The 20171-nt window shown below is 38.5% G+C and overlaps 1 protein-coding gene across 9 annotated transcripts in view; it reads right to left on the bottom strand.

Moving 5' to 3' along the window:
• The window catches only part of ttll7 (tubulin tyrosine ligase-like family, member 7), a 190734-nt gene that overhangs the window by 156525 nt on the left and 14038 nt on the right, over nucleotides 1-20171 (bottom strand). For all 9 annotated transcript variants that reach the window (XR_009063739.1, XR_009063741.1, XR_009063738.1 and 6 more), the window contains exons 5-9: nucleotides 16656-16723; nucleotides 14288-14446; nucleotides 6946-7162; nucleotides 3512-3676; nucleotides 696-854 (exon numbers count right to left, since the gene is read on the bottom strand). Coding sequence is in view for 4 of the 9 variants with exons in the window: in XM_057840102.1 (XP_057696085.1) it covers nucleotides 696-854; nucleotides 3512-3676; nucleotides 6946-7162; nucleotides 14288-14446; nucleotides 16656-16723 (768 nt within the window). In the remaining 5 variants the exon portion in view is untranslated. The remainder of the gene's footprint in view (nucleotides 1-695; nucleotides 855-3511; nucleotides 3677-6945; nucleotides 7163-14287; nucleotides 14447-16655; nucleotides 16724-20171) is intronic.

Genomic DNA, 20171 nt, shown 5'->3' with positions numbered 1-20171 from the left:
GACCCTGACCTATATTGTGCGTGCAAATGTACATTTCTGTGCACTCTTGTACTGTATGCACAGAAAGTGTTGCTATACATGCTTATATTCCTTTTACATACAGTGTGTGCTGGTGGATCTGAGTGCGTGCATGTAATGGCATCTCGGTCTGCCCTGAAAGTCCTTTGACTGTACATAGGAAAAGGGTGCATTCTGTATGTATATATATACACATACATACACACGCCCCCCTGCAAACGCACATATTAGAAGCTGTGTAGGTTTGTTTCAGTGTGTCTATGCCCCAGGGACAGAGTGTACAAGCAAATCAGTGTGTTTATGCCTTCTGTCAGTGTGAGGCACCGTCGCCCACTCTCCTCCTTGATAGAACAGTGCTTCACTTCAGAAGCCGCTGACACTTTGTTAGCAGCTGGACAGGTGAGACGCCCCAGACTACAACCCTTCTCTTTTTGAAACACACACCATCAAAACCACTTTCAATCACAGTGGGGTAACTCCATTTTACCCTCCATCCATTTTTTATGGTGCATGTCCTCATTAGGTTACACACAGGTTTGCCAGCAGTTAGTAATGAGGGTTTGAAATCATCATTATTTGAAATGTCAGTATAATCAGGAGGAAAAAACATGTTAAATTCTTTTATAAAGATTTTTTTTTTTCAAATATATCTGTTTTAGACAGCAATTAAAATGTACCTCCAGTAGCCACGGTTTGAGTTTGCGGTCCAAGATTATGTCAAAGCCTAGGACTTCAAAGCAGACACTGTCGCTCCCTGGTGGCTGACCGGGCCTGCACATGCGGTAAGCATGGAGTACGTGAGGCTCTGCCACAATTAATGTCTTTACGACCAGCTCCTGGCAGGACATATAAAAACAGAGACAAACAGTCACAAATTACTGTAGAATAGAATAGAACATTGTTTGTCATTGCAACAAGTGCAATGAAATAAAAAAAAAAATCTCTTCTCAAAATAATAATTTTGGCCAATAGGCAAAAGAAATTCTCTGTTGTGCACACTTGTATCTCATCTGTACCAGTCATTGTTTTATCGTTAAAAGCCACGCTGACACAGAAATCAGGGAATGATCTGAACTCAGATTTTGCTGTTTAAGACTCACATACACACACATTATCTCTAGCATTCTACACAAAGCTTCCTCTCTTTAAAGTCCCATGGAGTGTTGCTGACCCACAGACTGCCCTGAGCACACAAACTGTTGAGTGTAAGTGGGGGGATATAAAATTCTGGCCTCCGACTGATAAGGCAAAAGCCCAGTGTCTGTCCCTCACACAGGTCCACGCAAATGTCCAATCCACAGACTGCTCAGTACAGACACCTGCTCCCACTACCATCCTTCATGCCTAAAGAGTGCATGTGTGAGCATGTGCGTGTGTCAGCCCCTCAACATCATCCTATCCTGACCAGATGTTTTCTGTGAATGTGCAGAGTTGTTTTATATGCTTCTCACTTACGTATTTGTCAAAGCGAAATTAAATTCACTTGGTTTTTAAGAGCATCAATACAATATTTAACATACAAATAGTTGTGATGGAGATAAAAGAAGCAAAATGCATTTAAAAACAGAGTACTGGTACTAAAATACTCTCAAGCCTTCTGGTTGTGCTCATTGCTGGAAGAGTCCAAACAGCCTGGTATCTGGGTTGTATGCATCAAAGTGTAAACACAAAGATGAAACGCAAAGGATGGTAGGCATAGGGCAATAGCAGAGTGCAGCTTTAGATAAAATAGCATGGAAAAAGTGATGCGAGAGCAAGAGAAGTAGAGTACATCTGGGGTTGTGTCAGTGGGTGACACTTTGGTGTTACACCAAGGGATCTGTAGATACAACATAGAGGTCACAAGTTTACTGGTTTCCATTTGGGTATAATTACATTACCTTTTTTTTTTTTTTTTTTTTCCGAAAATAAGTCAGTTTTTTTCATAGTTTGGCAGAGGGTGCGTCTTTTTCTCTGGAGTGACTTATGTGTGATTATTTACTGTCAGATCGGGCCGACTTCTCTCTCGCCAACTTTTTTTTTTTTTTTAAATAAATATATATTCATATATTTATACTAAAATGATGTATGGATGTTAAATAAAATAAATAATTTGGATAAAACAGAGAAGGCGCTGTGCATGCCTGCGCACGTGAACGCAGTGGCTCTCTTTTCAATCTTCGCCTCCCGCGCCCTGGCGCCTTCTGCAAGCATCCTTGTAGTTTCTTTTCGAGTGGGATATGGAAAGGATTAAAATTGATTGTTGAAGATGCTGTACGGAAACCTCTGTCGGCTTCGCTGAATGTAAACGAATGTGGCGCTTTGATGTCATACGAGACATATATTTAGCAAACTTTTCCAGCGTTGTTTCATTGTGTAAATGCATTCATAATGATCATAAAAATATGTAGACTATTTGAACATTGAGAAAACGTGCATTTTTTTTTTTTTTCTGCCAACTCGAGGAGATTAAAATAAATGTAAAATCCACTATCTGCCTGTTAGAACAGACACGCAAATATAAAAGATATAAATGTTGATTGAATATCCATCTTACAGTCTTGGTTAACTGGGAGAGTTTGTTACAAAAGACAGGCTTTAATTTATTACTATGCATATATGCACCGGCATCGTCACAAACGTGATCACACAAAACGCAACTACGCATCGCATCCCCGTATTTCCTCCTTCTCCTGAGTCCCTACAAATATGACATAAAATTTCGGGGGGGTTCGGGCTCGGGCAAGCAAATCAAGTTAATTTATCGGGCTCGGGCCTCGTCGGGCTTTAATACCCGGTCAGGTCGGGCTGGATTTTTTAGGCCCGATCTAACTTCTAGCGTCATGTAATGTTGGCATACCGTACACCTATTCAGCCTGTTGTTCTCTATTTTATTTTAAATTGCCTTTCAAGATGACATGTCTGTTCTTGGTGTTGGATTCTATCAAATAAAATTCCCCCCAAAAATGTGACTTATACTCCAGTGCGACTTATATATGTTTTTTCCTTTTCATTGGGCATTTTTTGGCTGGTGCGACTTATACTCAGGTACGACGTATAGTCCGAAAAATACGATACATTACATTTAGAAAACAAAAATAATAATAATTGCTTGGGCCTAAATCCTTACCAACAAATTGACTAGCACAACTATCGTCAAAAGAAATCAGTAAAAATTGCAAGAAAGGAAGGATGGTAATGATAAATGGAAAACAAAAAGTGGAAAGAAGTGTTTAGATGAGCTGAGAGCAGTGCCAGAACAGGCAAGCACACCCTTCAGGAATTATGTTTTGACTGGGTTCTTCCATTCAGTTAAACAAAATTCTGAAGCTGACTGAATAACTGTCATAACACATCTTGTCAAACCTTAGCTGGTCTACTTTCTGTGTTGCAAGCAGCATGTGTACAGTATATTTGAGTGTTTGCTTCCAGATGTAAGCAACCGTGTGCTGTTTGCATTTGCACTGTATCTGCTGTGAATGTGTAGTTGTGTATTAGTCAGCTAACCACTTACAGAAACATCACCCCAGAATTTGGCCACGTCGTAGTCATTGATGCGCAGGAACTCAGTGAACCAACTGATGGATCTTTTGCTACCTTTGTCCACCGTCTCATCACGTTCAAAGTTTTCATTGTGTTTGTTGACTGAGTAGTTGGTAAGATGCATGTAGAGCTGGTTCTGAGGAGATTGGAATGGGAAATAGATTAGCAGATTAACTTGTACACAGTGTTCAGTCATAAGAATTTTAGAGAAACAATTGAAAAAATTCAGGTCAGATTAATAAAAGAAAGAATCCTTACTAGATAGTATTTTTCCCAATTATTTGTCAACATTTCAAGTGTTCATCCAGGCCCTAAGCAATTGCTATATATCTGAATAACAACATATATCAAGCTGGAAACAGTGATTTTAGTACATCGTCGGAAAAAAAAGACAATCAGAAAGGGATGAGGGTATCCTTGAAATGTTGTGACATCCTTCGAGTTGAAGAGCCAAGCAGTTGAATGCAACACCAATCAGAAATAAGTGATATTTCTTGCAATAAATCGGACTTTTCAGAGGAATTTTCTTTGAATGACAATGAGAGAGATGTTGTGGATGAGGTGCTGTGCAGCGGGAGTTTAACGTCGAACTCTTGCTTGGCACCAAGAAGATTTGGACTATTGGCAGTTGAATACATTTTGCATGTTGACTGAAGGCAAGGCCCTGAAGACTTGTTGGGTGTGACTCAGATGGGCCGGTAGTGCTTTATTGGCTCAGGACGCGTGCATAGGGGCGTTTAAAGCCTGCTCCGACCTTGGGGTGGCAAGGGTGGCGACTGGCTTGGTCGTCACACTCTCCACCACACTAACACACACATTAGAGTGGGCATATGCATGAGTAAGTGCCACTTTACACATTGTAGAATGTCAACTGATTAAAATTCACAGGTCATTTGTCTCAACAACAATGTAAGATCCCTCAAGTGACGTCACACTGTGGGCAGTGCTTTAAGCTCAATGAGGCAGGCTTTTTTTTTTTACTTTTGATGGGGACTGTGCCAAAATTATTTGACAGATTGGGACTAATGGTTGCTAGTATGTTATAGATGATTACGGAGAGTAAATTTTGGCTGGTAAACTGAATTTGACCATTTTGGATGGAGGGGCACTTTAAGGTACACTCATTATCTCCAATATTGAATGAATTTACACCTCTGGTGTAAAAGTTGTAAGTTCCGGTACCTATTGAACTTTCTAGTGTGAGCACGAGGATTGTGAGTGATTGAACGCTCTCGCGGACATTCGAGATTCTTAGAACCGTAGTTACATACTGTAACTTTCGTTTGTTGTGTTGTCACGAATCTAAAAACACTTGAAGCATAACACTTTTCACTTCTTAGAAAAGGATGAAAATAATTCAGTCCCAACTAAAGTATATTTTAGCCATTTTAGCCAAGTACACATTTTGTTCATCAATGTGTCCAACTACAAGGTAATACAAAGTTAAGTGCAGTAAATATTGTAACAGTGATGTTAACTTAGCATGCCACTACAATACTTTTTTCCTATGAACTGATCAAAGTAAATTGTTTAAAAGCCACTCCCCAATATGGTAAGTATAGACAACAATTATTTATTATAACATTAGCCTTTCATTCAGATTCTCCCATCAGTGGTGGCGACAGCGAATCAGGTTTCTAACTTGACTGGCTAACCTGATTTGTGAATCAGTTTTGACGCCAGATTCCCTTCCTGACCTAGCTCTCCCAATTACCCAGCATGGGAAATATCAAGTGGCTGGGTGTAGGGAGACTGTCTAACAGCCAACTCCCTTATGAACTGCATTAAAGACAGCAACGTGTACCAATACACTATTACCACCCATAATTCTGACAAATAATACAAGGAACAAGCATTCCCTGGCAATGGACTAAGTAAAAAAACACAGATTAAGAGCAGTTTTATATTTATTAAATTCTTAATCCATTCTCAGCACAATGATTCTGAAAAAACAGCTTATTATATTCACAACCACGATTCACTTAACTCTCCAGTTTCTTTCAGATGTACAAAACTTTCTAGCTACGTTCCTGTCACAGAGACATTTGTCTCCAGAACTGTTGCATAAAAAGAGCTTGGTTCTAGACCTGCTGTGTATGAGAAGTGCACTAAGAGAGCTGCTGCTGTGAGCTCATGCTGTATACTGTAAACAAAACTGAATCAAATGAGCGATAAGAGCAATAGTGCCCCAGAGTTTCCACAGAGCATGGCTGGGATGCATCCCAGAGTGTCTGCCTATTAGTGGCCTTGTTGGACCCCTCTCTTTATAATGCATCCATGTCCTTAGCTACAAGGTAATAACACTGTGACCGCAGGCCACTCTACCTCCTGATGGCTGTCTGGCAGCCACTCTCTATGGAATTGAACATCCATCTCCATAGCCTGCTTGATTCTATCATGTGTCACAAACTTGGTAAGACAATATGTACCGTGCATCGTGTTTGATAGAAGTATGAGGGGTCTGTTTGTGTACATGCACATCACAATAGACTTAGTTGCTGCAGAACATCAAGGTGAAAAGGAATAGCTCAATATTACAAAAAATATATGTGGCACTAAGCTGCCTGAACACCAGACATGCGCCATACAGTCCAGTATAAGTGTGTGTATAGTGTCGTCCGTGACTCCTACTACTAGAGTGTTGTTCTATTAAACTTCATTACAGTGAGTTACACCTACTTTCAGCTTTGCGTAGCAACTTTAGTTGTGGATATGTGCTTATACATCATATTATAGTCAATTATAGTCAATTTATGCCTCATCTGAACTTCACATTAAATCTATTCTGTAACTATCTACAGCTCATCAAATTGGCCCTCTGCATATATGATGCAGGGTTGTATAAATTTGAATATCTGTTAAAAAAATACTCAAACTTAGACCATTTGCAACCAGCTACTTGCCATTATTGCCCTGCAGCATTTATTAGAGATAACCACCACACAATAGAATTTACAAAGGACAAAATAAATCTACATGAATAACAACAACGCCACAATATAACACGTGTTCCATAATACTGTTCACATGTGTATTTAGCATTTTCTTGGAATTTTTGTGATCCCACAAGAGAAGGGCAGAGAAGAGAAAATCAAGACAACCAACTGGTCAATGAAGCCAGGGTGGTCATTGCAAATTTTTTGATTAACAAAATAAGAATGTAAACAGTAGTTAACTTAATTTACACTTGGGTGACTACATCTAACAATGTAACAACATTACTTATGATATTTACAATTAATACAGGTTCTATTATGAAGACAGTTTGAAAATTGAAAGATATACTGTAATCTGAATTGATTTTTTTTTTTTTAATGAGACTATATTGAAAGTCAACCAGCGATGTAGCATGGACAGTGTACGACATTATATTTGTGTGTGTTTGTGTGTGAGGAAGTGACTCACCAGATTGGCTTCAGTAGGTGCATGGTACTTCTCTGTGCCCATGCGCACCAGGCCATCATTGTAAAGGAAAATGCGAAGCGGGTCACAAGAAGTGACAAGGATGTAGATGCGCAGATCAAATTTGTAGCCCTCCATCAGGAAAGGTTTGTCCAAGTACTCCTGAACAATAAAGTGCTCCTGGGCTGGCAGCTTGTCGCAGTTACGGATAAGTGAGATCCTGGATAGACAGAAGCCTTTATTAATCCTCTGTGGGGAAATTGGAGTGTCGTCAGCAGCATAATAAAATATGGCATAGCAAAGATAGAAAGATAATTAGAAAGATGATCAATGATGACATAGAAGCGACAATGAACACTGACTGATGATATTGGCACCGTCTTATACGTTAGATAAAAATGGAGCTAAAATATATACACATTTCACAGCACAGTTTTTCATTTCATATTACTCATGGTTAAGGACATAAAGCTCAAATCCAACATTTAGCTAGGACATTATTTTTAAGTTTAGCCCGTATATTGGCGTGACAGTTCTTGTTATTCAAACCAATTAATATATGTTATCTAAGTGGGCAAAAGTGCATGGGTATAGTTTCTTAATCCTTAAGACTTTTTGTGTTTACCGTATTTTTCGGACTATAAATCGCACCAGCCCATAAATACGCAATGGAGAAAAAAAAAAAAACATAAGTCGCACCGGAGTATAAGTCGCATTTTTGGGGGAAATTTACTTGATAAAGTCCAACACATAGAATAGATATGTCATCTTGAAAGACAACTTAAAATAAAAATACAATAGAGAACAACATGCTGAATAGGTGTACAGTATGATAATGTTACATGATGCATGAACAACGAAGTGCAAACGTGGCCGGTATGTTAACGTAACATAGCTATTAAGGAGTTATTCACATAACTATAGCATAAAGAACATGCTAACAAGTTTACCAAACCATCAGTGTCACTCCAAAACACCAAAATAACATGTGAAATGGTGTAATAATGTGTTAATAATCTCACACATAAAGTGTTGACCCAGCATGCCCAAGATGTGGTCTTACCCCAGCCAACTTGAGCCGTATGTTTTGAGTGTGTCCAAGGCTGTATGCATTCTGGAGAGAAATTTTCACAACATTGTCCTTCTTATGTAAAAAAGATATTGAGCCAAACTGTGTAACAGCGTTGTTTGGGAATGTGCCATTAAACGTATTAGTTTCCTCACACCAGGCCAGTGCAATTGCCTTTATTACCTTACTTGTGAGGCGCATGATTTTACTTAACTGGGAAAAAAAAAAAACTGAGCCTCCATCTTTTAAGCGCCTGATCGAAGAAGTTACGGTATGTCTAATCTAAAACTGGAACACCTAAGACATGTTGTGAATGGCGCTCTCCAGAATTACACAAAAATATGGCAGTCATTTTGAACCTTTTTTGAGACCCGATTCAAAACATAGCTACTATAACTATCTAAGCTGCTACAGCCCCCCCCCTTTATCCTTCTTCCATTTAGTTGGATCTCCATATATTGTCTTGTAAACAATGCTGAATTTGTATCCTCCTTGTGAAACACGCTCAGGTGCTGTCCAGTTTTACCTTCCTACAGAGCCTATCTCTCCTCCTTGAGTCTTGAGACTCTGGAGTAGAACCATCAAAGTAACTAGCCATCTTCTGTTTCCCAGACTACGTATTTGTGTCTGTCTGCCTATGTTGTTTTTCCCTTTTGTTTTTCCCAGTCATCGAATGTGTGCACCAACTGCTGCTTCCATGTCAATTTGTGGATGTCGTTAATTTGTTTTTGGGTGTTATTTAACTATGATCATAAAACCAATAAAAAAGATTTGAACAAAATAATTTCACACATAAGTCATTCCAGAGTATAAGTCGCACCCACAGCCAAACTATGAAAAAAAAATGTGACTTATAGTCCGAAAATTACGGTAGTTTAAAGCTGCCAAAAGTTGTTAAAAGATTGGAAGCATGATTCCAGGATGTTATTCATATGACCTCCTTACTGTTGCAGAACCCTTCACAAAAGCATGGTTATAATAAGTGCCATTGCCATGATTTATAGCGAGTTTAACACAGATGACTTATTTGGCACAGCAGAGCATTAAGCCTTCCAAAATCTCTGCTTCTCTGATTACTTCGCGCTCTAAAAAAGTCAATTATTCAAAAAACACACAGGTAGAACATAAATGCTGGTTTTGTGTAAGCATCTGGAGAAGATTGTAATACGAAGAAAACCTCATCAAAGGCCATTGCTACATTTCATCCCATCTAATTCAATTTGCTGTGGTCTCATGTCACTGGCAATCACAATTTTATATAGTACATAGACGCAGAGTGAGTTGTGTTATTTGCAACCATTCATATAAATGAGTGTGCATGGAATGTGTGTGTGGGAATGGAAATGCACGTGTGTCTGTCCATGCATTGTATATGTATTTGAGCTGGTGGCTTGAGTGATAACATCCTCCAACCACTATATGTAGACTCAGCGCAACTGACTTACATCTCCATCACCCCAAGTTAAATTCAGCCAACACTAAATTGGTTTCATAAAAAGCATTGAAGGTGACATTACGTGGGGGGATTACACATGAATACTCATACACGAATATGTCCAAAAAAAAACAAAAAACAAAAAAAAGGACAGTAGTGTGGATTTTTTAAAATATTGAAGCCACGGAGAAAACCAAGTTATTTAATCAGAAGTCTTGACCACGAACAGCATTGTGTATGTTCAAACTAGTTGGTATGGCTGTAATTTTTTATTTGTTGCTTTATTAAATGAAAATCAACAAGTGAGAGGGAAGGTTTCAAGTCATTATTTAGAAGTAATGTCTGTGTTTTTAGTACCATAAGCTTATTAATCACACCACATTACCGTCCGCTCTGACAGAGACTGCTGCATTAAAGACCAGCGCTTCATCTGCCCACTTATTAGCACTCTTGAGCAGAACCAAACAGGGACAGGTTGATAGGAGCCTAACCAATAATGTGAGTGGCCCTAAATTGAAGACAGCAACCTGATTGATGAGGACAGGGTTAACACTGTTAGTTAGTCAAGGAGGAGTTGCTGAAGAGAAGACGACATGATTGATGAGCCGGGGTGTCACATAATCATGGTCTACTCTCCCTTGCCTATTTAATTCAGCACCAGAGGGGCTCTCTTCTTTTTAAGCTTTGCGCATGCTTTGATTTTGTTGCCTTTATAACTTCACACACAAACAATAACTTCATTTAGTGGGGCAAGCGCAAAATAAATTACGAGGGAAGGTATAACTTCATTTCCTGCTGTGGCATAGCATGCAAGAAAAATTGAGGGACTTTAATCTTGTGAGCTTTGTGTTGTTGAGAGGTTGAGCTAAGCTCAGCATCTTTCATATTTCAAATGTATTGCAGTAATTCAGATTTAGCTGCATTTTATTCTTTAATACAGAGGAGCTTAGTGCAACATTTAGCTATAAATTATGATAACATTATACAAAAAAGACAAATTTAAAAAAAACATCATGGAGGGGTGAGCTCACACAGGTATTTGCGCTTCAATATCCCCATCTATTGGTCCCAATAATGAATGCAAGTACTGTAAATACATCTTACATGACACAGCTTAAAAACCTGTGAGCAATAATTGTCATCTTAATTGATATATCAAGAAACAACTCCGGATATTAACCGGACTGTCTACATGAATCAAAGTTACATAAAACTACTATCTATCCTGGTTGTTTTCAAACGGGGGTTCTCAAACCTCGGGTGTCTACAAACTGTTTGAAGGAGACTAAAAATAATTTGCCATTAATTATTGACTCATAGACATAAATGTAAATACGTACATACAGGACCACTCATTTTAACTAGATGTACTTTGTTTTTATTTATTTTCTGTTAAACAGGCTATGAACATTTCAGATGAAAAGTTCGGAAAACCCTTAAGTTACACACACACATTTTATATCTATATATATATATATATATATATTATAAACTAGGGTTGTTCCGATCATGTTTTTTTGCTCCCGATCCGATCCCGATCGTTTTAGTTTGAGTATCTGCCGATCCCGATATTTCCCGATCCGATTGCTTTTTTTTTTTTGCTCCCGATTCGATTCCAATCATTCCCGATAATTTTTCCCGATCATATACATTTTGGCAATGCATTAAGAAAAAAATGAATAAAACTCGGACGAATATATACATTCAACATACAGTACATGAGTACTGTATTTGTTTATTATGACAATAAATCCTCAAGATGGCATTTACATTATTAACATTCTTTCTGTGAGAGGGATCCACAGATAGAAAGACTTGTCATTCTTAAAGGATAAATATGACTTTGTATATTGTGACTAAATATTGCCATCTAGTGTATTTTTTGAGCTTTCAGTAAATGATAATGCAGCCATTTAACTTCTGCCCAAATGCATGATGGGAAGTGGAACCATGACTGTGCGTAGTGCTAACAAGTGATATATCTTCTCTGCGTTGGGAAGTAACAGGGTGTTAAGAAAAAGATAAATTACTAACGTTCTTCCCCACATTGCTTCCCACGATATTTCTAATCGTACGGAGAGGGATTGTAAGGCTTTAGCCAATTAAAAAAAGGCTCCGAAGGCTGCCAAAATTCACTCTATTAATTTTACGCTGCAGTTTAGCTCTCTATATAGGTAAAACGGCGCCATTACAGATTGAACGCGGCAATGCGTGAGTGGGTCGTGCAGCGCATGCATTAATTGCGTTACATATTTTAACGTGATACATTTTTAAAAATATTAATTACCGGCGTTATCGGGATAAATTTGATAACCCTACCTTAAGCCTAAACTAAAGGCTCTCGATGAGTGTAACATATTATGTCTGAAACGTTAAATACAATTAGAAAACGATTTAATTTAAAAAAATATACTGTATATATATTAAAAAAAGGCATGTCCGATATTTTTTTGCCGATTCCGATAAGTTGTAAAAGACGTGATCGGACCCGATCGATCGGGACATCTCTATTATAAACACATAATACATACTGTACATACATGCATACACTACACACATAAATATGCATATATTTATATATAGATCAAGGGCATAGGTTTGGTCTCAATATTGGCAGGGACGATCTAACAGCATATCCTGCATGTACACTTTTTGCTGGGGATGGGATATTAATAAGACCAAATGGATTGGGTGAACGGCGGTCAGGGCTGCATTTCTCAACAATAAGAACTTAAGTAATTGATAGGCTAAATGATTAATACAAAATGAATCTGGATTGACTTATACTTTCTCACTGCAATTTCAAAGTATAACGTCTTAATCTGATAATTTTTCTTAAATCTAGTCGAATAATTTTCTCCATCTTGTTTTGAGTGTTAAAGGCGAGTCAACTTAAATTTAAACCAGAATAAATGTCTGGATTATATTAACAAATTTAAAATGCATTATATTTTGAACACAAATTAACATACACAAGAAATACAAACTTGTTCATCATCTCTTAAGTATCCAGGAATGCAAAACAATAAACATTTATTTTAATACCACTCAAAATTGTCTGTCTGAATAAATTAAATATAACAAAAAAAACTTCCTAGTCAGGGAATAACAAAAATAAATAAAAATGGAGCCTTCCTTCAGGAAAAACGCTTTTGTGTTTTACGCTTTTGTCCACAAGCACAGCCAAACTCAACAAAAAATGAAAGCTCCTTTGGGCTACTTTAAGACCACATGCATAAAACAAAAAAGAAAACTGGGGAAAAGGGGTAAACCTTGGTTCACTACGTTTCTTACAGTTTAATTAACGTTAACAGTAGAAAACATACGAGAGATATTTCTCTCAAAGCAGCGTCCTCCTCGAGTTCGAGAAATTCGCAGATTAATGTTATGCTAACTCTGATGCAGGTCGGACTTTCAGTAGCAAAATTAGCGGTGTGTTCCCCACCTACACAACATTTACGTTTCTACATTACTTACAGTGGCTGCTGCTAGCGGTTAAAACTTCTAATATCCCTCGTCTTCGAAGGGGGCGGCATGTTGTATTTCTGTCAGGGGGGTGGATGCGTGTGTGTGTGGTTGGGGGGGCAAGTCTTCAGCCAATCAAACGTGTGTTTGAGGAAAAAAAAAAAGACTGGCACATTCATCAAGTGGAAAGGGATAAATGTACGTAAGTCTGAACATAATTAATAATAAGTAATAATTAAGTAATTCATTTAAAAATGGTAGGGTCAATTCTATCCTAAAAACATATGGGAAGACAATCTAAATTGACTATATAACTGAAGTCATTATATAATTCATATAAGGTTGCTTAAAAGTTGGTGGGGACAATTTGAGCATCCAGAAAAGTTGGTAGTGTTACGTCCCTACCTACGCCTACGCAAACCTACGCCCTTGATTTTATATATATAGCAGAAAGAGAGCGAGAGACTTTTTAAAAAACTTATTTAAATAACTTTTCACGTCTCACGTAAATTGTTTAGATGAGTAATCACCCCCCCCCCCCTTTAAAATTCAAGTTCTTAATTAAATCTGAAATGATGAGGTAGTTAAGCTCGAGTTTCTGACAATATTGAAAATTCCTGACACTCAAGACTTTTTATTTTCCTATTTTGGTTAAATCTGTATTTTAGGTACAGTGCAAGTAAAATATTATTTTGAAATGGTATGTCACAATACAGTATTTACATTTTGAGATTTTGAGGTTCTCTAAATACTTAATCATTTTCATTGTCAGGGAAGTGATGTGTTAAAAAAAAAAAAAAAAACTTACCACGGAAATTTGGCATCTCCTATCCTTTAACCGCTGGGAATTCACATATGAAAAATGCATTCCTTTCTAGTCTGCCTATCTTATAAGATGGTATTGAGTTTCTCCATATCACCATCATGGTCAATTTTCCAGTCTGCTTGGTGTGTGCTGATGGTACCTCATAAATGCATCCAATATTCAATGCACACACCTTCCACGGATGAGGCACAGTAACTGCCAGGGACGAGTGTGTGTGTTTTGCGTATGGGTGTGTTTGTCATCTAGTCATGATAGGCTCGGATTTATGGTGATTTTTGACCATGGAGGACAAACAGACCAACAATGAGATTTAGCACCCCCTTTGAGCCCACACAATCAATCTGAGCCTGGCTATAAGCTACTTCCATGCCAGGGTCAAACAACCCGGTGTGTCTTGTTTTGTTGTGCTTGTCCTTTATTTGCTTGCCTTGAAAAAAATTCTCAGTCATGCAGCTCCGTCTTTACATTAAATCATTCCTTTTGCTGCCTCTCCGTCTCCCAATCGGTGTGTTTTATTACTCTGCAGCACTCATTTTTGCCTTTGACCTACCCGTGGCCCATGGCTCCATTGGCTGGTTTGACAATAAATGTCTTCTGCTTGCGTTTCCGCCGCAGTTCCTTGACATAATTTTGAAACTGTGTGTACTCAGCGGGGAAGATCCAGGTTTTTGGTACAAAGCTGTACTCTTGAGACTGGCACTTGATCATTCTGGAAAGACAAACATTTTTGTATCATTTTACAGCTCAACTTAAAATGTTGAATGCCTCTAAAGCATAAATATTGCAAACTAAAGCATCTCATGACTTTATCAAACATGGTTTGACATACTAAAATGAAGGCTAGCATGGCACTTTGCACGATGCTCATCGCTATAGCCACAATATGCCTAAATCAACCCTAAGTCAATAATACTAAAAGAAGACTTTAATATCAAAACTCAAAATCCCCCCAAAGTTTAGGGTGTACACACATTGTGTTTATAGGTTATTAGGGGTGTAATGGTACACAAAAATCTCGGTTCGGTATGTACCTCGGTTTTGAGGTCACGGTTCGGTTCATTTTCGGTACAGTAAGAAAACAAAATGCAAAATATAAATGTGCAAGTTGTTTATTACACACTTTTGTGCTTTCAACAATAGGAACATTAGCCTATACAAAGCTAGAAATCTGCTCAAAAAGTAGCGGGTATTTAAAGATAAGCCAACAGCAATTTGCCTTTCAGACCCCGCATATTGGTCAGCTTTCTTTCTGAAAGAAAAAAGAAGTCCTGTGCTAAAGAGAAAAGCAATCCCAATGATGAAGATTTTAACATGTATATTACAAATGAAATGCCTCAATGAAACTTTTTTTTTCTTATAAACGGTTTTCAAAAGCTTTATTGGTGGATTTTCTCAAGTTAAAGCGCCACACAGAAATTAATAAATTTAATTGTGTAAGCAGGATGTGTGTATTATTCTTATAATTTAATTACAGGTGTTTTAGCTCATTTCAATTTATTTTATTTAAATTGCCTATTATTTATTTTATTATGTGTTTATATTTTACAAATGTGATGTATTCATTTATATTGTATATTTTATGTTGTATAACTTTAGTTCCTATGTGAATATTAGTTCCTACTTGTTTTGTTGTGGTAGGAGGGTTTTGTATTGAACACAGGGCCATGTTGGTTATCATTATAGCAGAGAAGACAGCAGTAAATCAAAGACAAGTCAACGGTGCCCCGATCTACCACTCAAGAGATCTGATGGACTCAAAAAGTAGGTTACAATTGCATATTAGTTTGAAAATCGACCGGATCCAACGTATTTTTACACGAGTAACTTCCGGCCCGATCCTAGCTACCGGCAGTAGTATTGACGCAGGAGGCCGTGTCTCGCGTCAAATAATAAACTCTGCCGTTCTTTTCGCGTGCGTCGCGTGTAGTCGCTTCTGGGATGCATCTAACACGCAGCCGCACTGCGACTGGTGTGCATTGGCTGATTTACTTTAACGCCCGCGTTTCACTGCGTTCTCGCAACGGCCACATTGTCGCGCCGTTGACGTTTCTGGGTTATACTGTCCTACCGTGTTGGTCCTCATTATAGTAGAGAAGACGGAGTAAATATAATCTACACAAAGAAACTGTAACCCAGTGGTGTCCAAACTAATCCACATCGGGCCCAGTGGGTGCTGGATTTCATTCCTACAAAACAAGACGATATCTTTTCACCAAGCTTGTGTTTAACAAGTGTAATCTGTTGATTGCAGTCAGGTGCTGCTTGTTTTAGCACAAACTTCATTGGTTAAACAGTCTGTGCTCAAGTGGTAGGAACAAAAACCAGGACCCACAGCGGCCCTTGAGGACAGGTTTGGGCACCCATGCTGTAACCCGATCGACTCACAGCCTCGAAAAGTAAGGGTTATATTATGTCAGAAACTCCTTCGGTACGCGTCCGTACCGAACCGAGCACCACGTACCGAAATGGTTCAATACTATTACATGTACCGTTCCACCCATATAGGTTATACATTTTATTAGTGTTTGATGTATGTACAGTGAGTGATCCCTTGCTACTTCACGCCCTCAGTCCATTGCAGATTTTTTTCAATTAAAAAAAAATTAAAAAATACAGATGAGCAGTAACTCCCGAGCCGATCGCATAGTCTCACGCTCGCTCCCTAATCATAAATTCCATACTTGTAATAAAGGATGACAGTGGTTAAATACACTTTACTCTTGTTTACATGCAACACTACTTTCAAAGATTTTTAAGGTTAAAAAGATGAACATTGTTTTTCTTGCATTCTTTTCTATGAGCATATACTGAATGAATCGGAGGTCAACCAGCTCCTCTGAACCTGTTACGTTCCACAATATTGTTTCCACTATACTGCATTTTGGATAAGAAAGGTTGGAATCCAGAAAGAAACTTACTTTGACATGTTTCTGGCTAAGCAGTCTTTGCGGCAAATTTCACCCATACCAGGAAAATGGTTAATTCTCTGCAGAGGGACAGACAGGCATAATAACGTTGTTAGGGCCATTACACTACTCAATTCCACCCCGCCCCTTCCAGAAAATGAGCACATTAGAGGCAGCAACCTGAAGTGAGCTTACAATGTTCTGACATTTATGCCCAATTACGAACTTAAAACAAAAAGGTGACGCGGAGACCTTTTGCAACCCTTATTTAGTTTACAATGTTTTTCAGACTTTAAAGGTTGGGGAGGGAAGAGGCAAGAAAAAAAAAAAAAAGAGATCAATCTCGGCTCTGAGGGCCGAGGTAATTGGTTCTGCATCGTAAGCTCCTGCAGTGACAGCTGAATGAATTGCTTTAAATGCGCCAAAAGTGGGGATGGGGGGTAAGGAAAATCTTTGCGTTTTTTGTATTCTTTGACCAAATGAGCCTGAACAGGAGCGTTAATTAGGCTCATATGAACTTAAACTTAACAGCAAACTCACATAGTACATTGCTTGAAGGGGAAAAGGGAGAAGGAAAAAACTAGAATGCACGGTGTAAAAAGGATATGGGATTATTATCCCAACGAGACAGATGTAATTAGGCATTTGGAAGAAATTGCTCAATTATGCCAATTCTGCAGGACGACACAGTTTGTGAGAGGAAATCAAATCCAATTGTGATGGGAGTTCAACTTTTTTTTTACGGCAAAATGATCAAATTAAATACTAAAGGGGGAGGCACAAGTGATAACAATTTAAAACATGAGTACTGTGGGATGCATCAGCCACATAACAACTACTGCCGAGTAATATACTGCATTTTACCTCTTAGAACCTAAAGTTTCCCATTCCATTACCTCCCAAGCTAGATGTGTGTGTTCATTTATTTATGTACATTGGTGCCTCTATATACGAAGTTCGTTCCAGGACCTTGTTTTTAAGTCGAAATGTTCATATGTCGAGCAGGATATTCCCATAAGAATAAATTATAATTCCATTAACTTGTTCTACAGCACGAAAACCTACACTACATTCTTAATAAATACTGATGTTACTATTGCAAATATCAATTACAAAAAGCAAAACAAATAAATTATGAATAAAAATCGGAATAATATTATAATAATGGTAATACTGGTAATATTGCTACAACCCGGGTTCTAATGAGGCGAATGTGTTTGCGTGGTGTACCTGAACGCATCGCGTGGCTGACCTGATAGAGTGAGCCTTTGTACTTTCACTTTGTTTACTTGCTGCGGGAAACATTAGGCGTGTTGTGTCGCACAAATTGATGGAATAAATCAGGGGTCGGGAACCTTTCTGGCTGAGAGAGCCATAAACACCACAATTTTTTAAATGTAATCCCGTGAGAGCCATTCAATATGTTTAAAACTAAAAATACAAGTAATGTGTGCATTTTATGTAATTTCAACATTTTTAAAGGACAATAAGTCTCTGAATTCTTTTTAATAACATTGTTATGCTGTTGCTAATCAATGATGAATATTTCTTACCACTAATGCGACTTCTGGTGCTGCATGGTGTTGCTGATGGCTTTGTAGTCTGGTTGATACTTTATGAGGTTAAGCGTCATGCAGGCATTGAGAAACTTAGGATACGTCTCTTTTCATGTTCACGAAGAAACGACACAAATCCTATGTTTTTTCCAACCATACACGGAGCACAAGTTTGTTCGTTGGTAGATTTTTTTCTTTAGCGATCTCAATGAAGGACTTAAATAAATCTTTCCCTCTTGTTGTCCCTTGCATAGCCAAAACTGCCAGACTTTCCTCACGTAGTGTGTAAACGACAACATACCTTGCGATCACGCTGAACTGTGATAAATTGCTTACGTCCGTTGACTCATCCAAAGCGAGTGAAAAAAATGGAGCCGAATTTATGTCCTTCATGCAATGCCTCAATTTAAATTTGACATCATGATGGTACGTTCGTGAACAGTTCTTGCTGACAGGGGCATGTCTTTTATCCGTTTAATAATCTTGTCTTTATCCGAAAAGTCGTCAAAAAGGCAACATCAAGCATGAATGCTTTGGCGTACTCCCCATCTGTGAATGGTTTCCCGTTCCTCACAATTGCTAAAGCGCCAGCAAAGCTAGCCGAATTCCAGTCATCTTGTTTGGTCCAAACACGGAGTTGCTACTGACTAGCTTGCACTCTTGTAAGAAGCTCTTGACATGCTTTCTTCCTGTTGTCCCCCGCCGGACATTTCGATGCAAATTTAATACGGTGGGTTTCGAAGTGCTGCTTTATATTTCACCTTTTCATAGATGCAATTTTATTATTTCATATTAGACACACCGCAGAAACTGCTCTCTCCACAAAGGAAAATTCCTCTGTCCATTCCTGCTGAAAAGTACGATACTCCTCGTCTTTTTTTCGTTTTGCCATCTTCTCAAAAGGGTTTCTAAAATTAGCGGGGCAAACAAAACTAAAACCGTGGGAAAAATAATACGCACATGCGCACATCGGCCGCTCTTTTTGACAGCATAATACGGCGGCCCCACTCGATCAGTGTCTGCCTCATCTGCGTTGCCAATGCGATTGATAGACAGATAAATAGATTGATAGACGCAAGTACATGTATGTTTGCCACTTTCCCACTAAAATAACTGCGAACCGGCTTTCTAGTCGCCGGGGATCGTCGCCGTTTTGCGCAACACGCAAAGGAGTATAACGAGGCTTTTTTTTTTTTAATAATTAAAGATTTGTCTGCGAGCCAGATGCGGCCATCAAAAGAGCCAGATATGGCTCGCGAGCCATAGGTTCCCGACCCCTGGAATATATGATTAGAAACCTTACGAACCTAGCGATTTCTCCGGCGGTGTTACCACAATAATAATTGCTACCTTAACTTAAAAAGACTGGCGAACGAAGGAGGTCTACCGAGATCATAGACCGTCTACGGCTGTATTGTTGAGTGAGCCATATCAAGGATGCGCACCCCACACTCATATTTTCCTATTATATCTATCTTCATATCAATGGTAATGGTAAGCATCAGCTTTTTCCTCTTTTTTGACCACCTGCACTAACATTGTTGAAACCCATGTTGATTTCTCTCACAGGAAAATCTCCTGTGCGTCCGTCTTGCGGGAAAACAAAGAAACTGCGGTGCTGTCATAGATCGCCGTATTTAAAGCATTTCGACGGATGTAGAAACAAATGTCGAGTCAAATTTTACATCGGATGTCGAAAAGATCGTGTGTCGAAGCAATCGTATGCCGAGGTACCACTGTACTTCGTTTTTGTACAGTCAACACAATTGCCAGACCTCTCAAACACACTCAGTTGATCTGCTTTAAATCATTTAAAGTTGATCTGCATTACAAAGATGCATCTGTTTCTTGTACAATTCAGAATCAATCATAACATTTTGTTGATTTTTATTAAAAGTCACTCCATGACCTCCAAAAATAAATTCTAACAATTCTGTGTCAAGAAATAGAATAATGGGAAATAGGGCAGAAA

Source organism: Corythoichthys intestinalis, chromosome 7 (genome assembly GCF_030265065.1).
Source record: "Corythoichthys intestinalis isolate RoL2023-P3 chromosome 7, ASM3026506v1, whole genome shotgun sequence".
NCBI classification, from domain to species: domain Eukaryota; kingdom Metazoa; phylum Chordata; class Actinopteri; order Syngnathiformes; family Syngnathidae; genus Corythoichthys; species Corythoichthys intestinalis.
The sequence above is the reverse complement of the archived record's forward strand: the minus strand, read 5'-3'. Positions and strand labels throughout refer to the sequence as shown.